Source organism: Formica exsecta, unplaced genomic scaffold (genome assembly GCF_003651465.1).
Source record: "Formica exsecta isolate Colony F162 unplaced genomic scaffold, ASM365146v1 scaffold62, whole genome shotgun sequence".
NCBI classification, from domain to species: Eukaryota; Metazoa; Arthropoda; class Insecta; order Hymenoptera; family Formicidae; genus Formica; species Formica exsecta.
The window spans coordinates 63488-71276 of NW_021853381.1; the positions used below are offsets into that span (position 1 = coordinate 63488).

The 7789-nt window shown below is 30.4% G+C and overlaps 1 protein-coding gene across 2 annotated transcripts; it reads right to left on the reverse strand.

Moving 5' to 3' along the window:
- Window positions 1–2162: 2162 nt before the first annotated feature.
- Window positions 2163–6839, reverse strand: LOC115242745 (basement membrane-specific heparan sulfate proteoglycan core protein). 2 transcript variants are annotated; one of them, XM_029819269.1, is made up of 6 exons: window positions 5143–6839; window positions 4393–4771; window positions 4040–4241; window positions 3484–3834; window positions 2819–3302; window positions 2163–2685 (listed from the first exon to the last, which is right to left on the reverse strand). In XM_029819269.1, the coding sequence occupies exons 1-5, from the start codon at window positions 5521–5523 to the stop codon at window positions 3044–3046; spliced, it is 1572 nt and encodes a 523-aa protein (XP_029675129.1). In that variant the 5' UTR covers window positions 5524–6839; the 3' UTR covers window positions 2163–2685; window positions 2819–3043. The 2 variants fall into 2 exon arrangements, with proteins under 2 accessions (XP_029675129.1, XP_029675130.1); XM_029819270.1 differs by lacking the exon at window positions 2819–3302.
- Window positions 6840–7789: the final 950 nt, after the last annotated feature.

Genomic DNA, 7789 nt, shown 5'->3' on the forward strand with positions numbered 1-7789 from the left:
TTTTCCAATTTTATTATAACATACAAAAAAAAAGACATTTTATGTTTGTAAGAATTAATTGGATTAATTAATCATAATTATTTGAACATTTAAAAACCTTTCTTATCTTTTTACATATAAACATCATATATACATTACACAAATATACATATATATTTATTTTTTTTTTAAATGAGGCTTATTAACTGTCATTATAATTTGTGTTTGTTTTAAGTTATTATTATTATGTAACGAATAATTTCTTAATTATTTGCGTTGTGTGATTACTTATTTTTGCAATTTATATATTTTTTTTGTCTAGTCATAAGATTACATTAAAAAACTTATCTATGTAAAATACGCTCAGATTTAATATATTAATTGTTACTAAACAATTATAATATGAATGACGTACAAAATAGCAGTGCTATAAATGTGTTGTGAACAGTTATGTAAATAAATTTTTTTTTAAATATTCTTGTGTATATATCCTTTTATGTTTTTTCTGCGAATTTTCGGAATAAGACTGACATATAAATTAAAAATTACAAGTTTCATGATTAGGAATATTATAATGCCATTAAAATATTTATTATGATGATATTGTGATACTGAAAATATTTATAAAAAATACTAACAAAAATACACACAAGTGTTAGCAAAATTATATTTATTGTCTCATTTTCTTTGAAGAATTATTATGTAACAATAGATTACATTTATATGTATTACGGTAATTATATATACTTTCAGTATGATTTTATATACAGGGTGGAGCAATACTAGCTTATTACTACCTGAAATATCATTCCTAATTGAGGTATTCTAATTAGGATGTTACTTGATATTCACACCCGAACGCCGCAATTATGTAAAGAAGGCATTTCAGACTGGAATATTTGTCTCATTTTGCACCCTGTACATATAAAATGCAACATACATATTACATAACTAGTATACATATGAACATCCAAAAGCGTTCATTCGATGTTGGTATATAATTCAGGAGTTATAATAATATAAGTATATGCATCCTCGGATTGTTCTGTACATGATCATTTACAGTGTGGTATAATAGAATCGTAGCGGATGTAGAAAACTTTACGGGAGCTATTATACATTATATATTTCGGTGTCTCATTTCTTAAATAATTCTCTAAAGACAGTCTATAGAACATATCCTTCACAATCATATTTCTTATTGCACATTATGTGCGATATCTTTACTTGATTAATTTGATATATTTTGTATTTGCATAAAAGATACATAAATGAAACGTTGAATATTGATAATAAGCGTATACTGCAATATATATTACATATGGAGATCGTAAAAAAATATAACGCTTTACTTGCATAAATGAGACAATACTTTTTGATGGAATATAATTGTTAGTTATATATGTTTGAAAAAGAAAAAAGAAGATAGATTAAATATCTATGTATTATGGAGGCAGATATCTTTCGCATTTTTAATTATTATATACATTAGGAGAATATGCGTATGTATTTTCTACTTTATCTCGTATAAACTTATAAAATAGATACGTAATTATATTGCACGTAGGGAAAATGTGTTTAAAATTAGCAATCAATTACTCGGTAAATTGTACCAATATAAAAACATTCGTTTAGAAATATGTATATCTAACATTAAGTATAATTCAGTGGATTTAGAAAGATTTAAATCAATTGCCTGTTTCTTTTAATGTATGCAATTACAATAGAAGTATTTGCATTTATATGATAAATATTGCACTTTAATTGATTTTCTAAATAATAATCTAATTGCGTAGATACGATCTTGGCGGCTGCGCGCGCAAGCAATAATTGTTATTACTTTCAAATTGTACGTTTTACTTTCATAAAGTCTTAAATATAGAGAATATTAGAGACCGTTCTAATTATCCGCACAGTGCGCATATATTGTGTCTCATAATTTATTCAATATAAATTTTATATATGTAGCAACACATATTCTTTACCTCATTACATCATTTTGACTTACCTATCGCGATTCTCTTTCATGTATGTATTAACTTTCTTCGTTTATATATCACGTATAAACTGATTTAAACCTTTTAATATACAAAAGTACTGTACGTGCGTTCGATGATGCTGTTATTAATTCATTACCTATATTATATATTCTTGATTATTCGCCTATATATATATATAAATATCGATAGCGATACATTAATGCATGATGGATTCTGTATATCTACGGATATAAAATTGTTTTGTTGCTCGTTTAGTAACAGTCACTTTCGTATCTTTCACGCTCTGTCTCACTGAAAATCGTTTACAAACCGTAGAGTTAAAGAAATACATGTATTTCTTTATTGGTTAAATATGTGTGTTACTTTTCGATTTTTATATGAGCAGGATATCCCATCCACAAAATTATTCTCTTATCGTAATCGAAAAGTTGTATCTTTTAATGTTATATATATCTTAATGTTCTGACAACGTTTGATTAGCTATGATATCAGATTTGCTTTTGATCCTCTATCTTGTAATGTTTTTTTTCAAAACATTAGATATGTATGAAAAATTTAATGACTATACTTTTGGCTTTTAGATTCAACATTTACATCAACTGTACTACCGCTTGTATAACAATACGAACTCGCAATAACGTTTTTCAGATGCAGATCATTTTCTTAGCTGAGGTCACCACGTGTGGGAGGTCTATCAGTTCGATCACTGCAAAATAAAAACATGTAAAATCGATGAGTAATTAATAATAAATTCGTCGTACGCACATAATGATAAATTAATGTTAAATATATCATTATTCGCGACAGAAGAATGTCAGAAATGATAGAAAGTGACATACCGTAGTTTCGCCGCAGTATTTCCGATATGTCGGTTAAGCATTAAACAATTTACAAATTTATTAGATACATATCGTATGCAAACTTGTGGAAATACATATCTTTTAAAATATTATACATTGGTGTTCGATTTAATAATCGCCGTTCTTGGTCTAAAGAGAAACATGTATTTCCGACAAGTTAGATCGAGAATATATTTTATGTAGTATTATATAACACTCTATTATTTAGCTTAATAAGCCCTTGAAAACGTTAATTGCGTCTACGCATAATAGCGCGAAAAGTACACTTTGTTCCTTAATATCTCTAGTCAAAGCAATCAAATTTTGAAGTATAATTAACAATGAATAACTCGTTATGTCACACGCGGCCAGATTGGACGCGGGTTTCGGATGAATAATGTTCACCGGTGGCGGTGGGACAAACGCATCGAATACATCTGCGTCTGCGTCTGTGAATACGAGTGAAGATGGAATCCATCTTACTCTGTGAGCAGCGTGTAAAAATATCCAACGAGATTAGTCACATCTCTATAAAATGTCATTTTGTTTTACCGAATTTTTACTGTCACTTGCTAATTCGAATATTTAAATATATTAAATTTATTAATAGAGAATTTATAACATTTTCTTTTTTCTTTACTAAAGATATCTTATTTACATCTTACCTCGTACACGGCGATACGTTTACTCCTCTGATAGCCTTCTCGCCGATATCGATAGCCCCTGAGTCTTGTACCTCTAAAGTGTAAATGCAACCGGAGAATCCGTCATGGTATCTTCCGTAAGCCATCGCGTAATCCGGCAATCCGCCCAAGTAAACGCTACCTCTTGCGTTCAAGATCTGTTGAAGTCCATCGCTTACACCGCTCTCGGTGTGCTCGCCGTTCAATTCGATGCTACCATCGCTTCCTTGACGTTTCAGAATTATTCTATGTCGTTCTCCGTCATCGACCCGCTGAGCGGTGACGCGAATTACAGCGGGACCGGAGCCTAAATTGTACTGATACTCTACGTATCTAGATAATACAAAAGGCATTAATCTTTAGATTTATCAATATCTTGAAACTAAAGCAGCGTGAATAGTATTATAATGATTTGGAAAAAAATTAATATATATATATATTTAGGTCAAAGAAAGATTGTTTGTTTCTAATTTTACATAAACCTTAACTATTTTATTTTTGTGTAAAAATTATATTGCAGTATATATGTCGTACATACCCATCTACTACAGCAACGGCGATGTAATCATCGGGTGTTAGATCATTCAAGGTTTGACCATGCCACATAATCAGTCCGTTACTCTTATTTGTACTGATTTCAAGGCCTAAAACTTCACGTTCTTCTTCGTGCGTCATAACAGATCTGTCTAGTTCCAACCAGCCATCTCCTTTGAAGGCAACATCGTACGTGATCTCTGCCACTACAAAGATATAATCATGTGATTTATAATCAAACATTATAATAATTATAATAATTATTATAATTATTATAAATATTATATGATATTTTTATTATTTATAGCATTTTGTAAAATATACATTTATCTAATTTATATTTATAATCTTACTTACACTTTTCGCAGTTCTGTCCGTTGTAACCGAGGCGACAATCGCATTTGTAAGATCCGTGAAGATCGGTGCAAGAACCCCCATTTTTACACGGTGTAAGTAATTCGCATTGCTTCAATACATTCTCACAGTTTCTGCCCACATATCCGTATTCGCATGTACACGAATAATCATACATATTTGAACTTTGACATATGCCGTGGATGCAAGGGTTCCATGCGCAAGGATCGAACAATGTTGTTGGCGGCTGAGTAGATGGTGCCAAAGTTGTGATAGTAGTATGCATTATTGTCTGATTCAGCTGAGACATCGAACAGTTCTCGATATTGGCTGCGTCAATCGATGATTTCAATATGTCCAAACTGACTGACAAAACTTCGAGCTATATATATCATAACATAAATAAAAAAAAAATATATATGTTAAAAATGAAGAGAGATTCTCTTTGTCTACTGCACATTAAAGTTGCTAATTATTATTGTATATTTATAACTATATACTCCCATTACATCCATAAATAATTTTATTTGAAAATACTGCAAAAATTTTACTTGGATTTAATTAAAGATTTATTAAATATTTAAAACTAAAAAGAAAGAGATTTTTTATTTCATTTCCGTTAATAAAGAATTAATTCTATAAATTTTTTAAAGAATTTATTATTAAAATAATAATGTTAGATAATCATGATTAACGGTATGGGATCGTATATATCGTTATCTGTCTTATATATATAATTAATAGTATTCTTACTTCGCTTATACATCCACGAAAACTATGGTCGACACCAACGTTCCTATTGATCGTGATTTTTCTGCGATCCACTCCTCCGATGTAAAGAGGTGTATTTAAGATCATGGTTCTGGAAGCTCCGGGTGATTCAGCTTCCACAAATGGCTCGCTGTTCACTGACAATTTGGCTTTTTTGAAGTCTCGATTCATCGTTACGTACGTCCATACACCAGGTTGGATTGCATAAGGTGATCTTATGGTTGCCATTCCGGAGCCGATATCGAAGCGGAATTCAATGTGCTTGTCCTTTATTATGAGCGCTGCAAAATCTCCGAGGCCTTCGTCATTTTGAGAACAATACATCAAGATTCCATCCCCGGAGTCCGTAGGGTTAAAACTCATGGTTACCTTAAGCCTAAAATTAGGTATATGGAATGTAAAAGAATGTATTATTGCACATTCGCAGAAAGGACTTTAAGCGAATATCATACGTGGTATATATATATCACGTATTAATTATTCCTTTGTATGTGTGTTTTTACTTAGTTTATTTTTATTATAAAACTCAACGGGGGCACATACTCTTGCACACTTTTATTTTTTCTTGTGTATTGCGTAAAATATAAATATAAAGTTCTATTTTTTGTCTTACTCTTTTTTATAGAAAATGTTAATTAAAGTTTATTTAAATACGGAGCATTTTTTGGAAAAATCTGTTATAACTTGCAGATGAGAGGTACATGCAAATAATGTATTTATTAATATATTTCTTATATAGTTATTATTTCTAAAACTATTAATTATACGAATATAAACAAGGAAAGGGGAGGAGAAGGGTTTACATAAGCACACATATATGTAGTATACATGTAAAAATACAAAATATATAAGCAACACATCAGAAGATAAATATGTGTTATATAAAAAAATAATGTGTCTATATCTTAAAACTTACCTTTTTTTAACAACATACAAGTGGTGAAATTGAATAAAACGTTGTCGTCTTAAGCTACAATGTGTAACTTATTACATTAATTTTGCTTTAAAAATATTTATTTGTATAGCATGATATTAGTCCCCCCACTCACTAAATATATAAACGATCACTCGTACATGAAATATCTCTTTTTTAAATATTTATATTAGATATAGAATCTTAGACATAAGTACAAACATTTTACATATGTTTTGTCATATATAACTGTCATATACACGTATATGGGTATTACGACTTTGACGTTTTCTAAGCTTGAATTGGGACTATTGTCAAATGTAACTGATTTGGCAGTGACTTCACGCGCGCATATTACTTTTAATAATTAATAATGACTAAAAAAAGAGTAACGCGTTAAGTGTATTAATTAAAAAGCTGTACAAAACATTAATTACTAATTCAATTGACTGATGTTCTAACGTTACAGCACCATGACGTCCATTAAGGAACTACGCACTAGGCAGGCTTCTTGCAAAATATCTGTTACAAACTCGTTGCTTTATCCTTACATTGCTACTATACATACCAAACAAAGAAAAAAAAAACAGGCAGTGATAAATCGCAAATAAATCGAAATTAAATCTTCTCGTACAGGAGTATTTTGATAATTTTAAATAGCTCATATGTATATGGAGGTTGATTAGATCTACGGGGAGAAGTAGATTACTACTGTGAGATTGGATAAGTAATGATTCTGTAAGTGCGTAAAATTGGTGCTAAGTTTAGCTAATGTTTTGTGTGGTGCAAATTATTGTGGTGATGTGGCCTTGATCGTGGTTGCCTAATTTGTGCGTTGCGTAATCGTGATCGACTGTGTATAGTGGTCGAACTCTCTCTCTCCCTGAAAAGAATTTTAGTAATTAGGATGCTTGATGATGTTCAGATGCACTGGCAATCAGATTAGTACCTATATTCCAATTATAGTTAAATCTGTTAGTTTGTCAAAGATGTGAAGATTCATTTATAGGGAATTTCCATTTATGACGATTCTGTCTAGACAGGGCTTTTTATGTATCTTGAAAATTTCGCGAGAATGCAAAAAAAAAGGATTTATTTGTGTAAAATTATTTTTAAGTATATAATTATTATTATTATTATTTAATACTTTAAATCTCACAACATATTTGAAAAAAATTGATTTTACCGAATATGTTCTATCAATTTCTCTTAATTCAATCATTTTTAATACGTAAGCTATATATGCAAATAATTATTTAAGGAAACTCATAAAATACGATAAATATTACACATGAGACATAATCACCATGACAATATGTTCGATCCTAGGCGCTTGTAACATCGATCAAGAATAATCCATTAAAAAGTAATGCGTGCACGTGCGTTCGATGGATGAGTGAATGTACTTACCGTCTAAGAGCTTTCGGAGTCTCGTACGCGAGATAAGCCCTCTCATTACGGAAAGCTGGATCGTGAATGTTCACCGAATGCTCGCATCGTGATCCCGTCTTTCCGATCGGACAATAACAATCGAAGCCGATATCCTTGTCGACACATTTACCTTCTCCGCACGCACCTATTATTATTCAATTTACTATAAGTCATTATTATTTAAAAACGTTGTATTAAGGAACAGTAAAACAATAAAACATTAATATTCCTATTATTAACAATGATCGATCTATCGATATTACTCATCCATGCACTATATATATA

What these genes read in the sequence shown, in the direction of transcription:
- LOC115242745 (XM_029819269.1), bottom strand. Translation starts at nt 5,523, where the DNA reads ATGAGTTTTAACCCTACGGACTCCGGGGATGGAATCTTGATGTATTGT. An exon ending in CGGACAGAACTGCGAAAAGT is followed by an intron (nt 4,242 to 4,392) that starts GTAAGTAAGATT and finishes ATATCTTTGTAG; the next exon opens with TGGCAGAGATCACGTACGAT. An exon ending in GCCGTTGCTGTAGTAGATGG is followed by an intron (nt 3,835 to 4,039) that starts GTATGTACGACA and finishes TGTATTATCTAG; the next exon opens with ATACGTAGAGTATCAGTACA.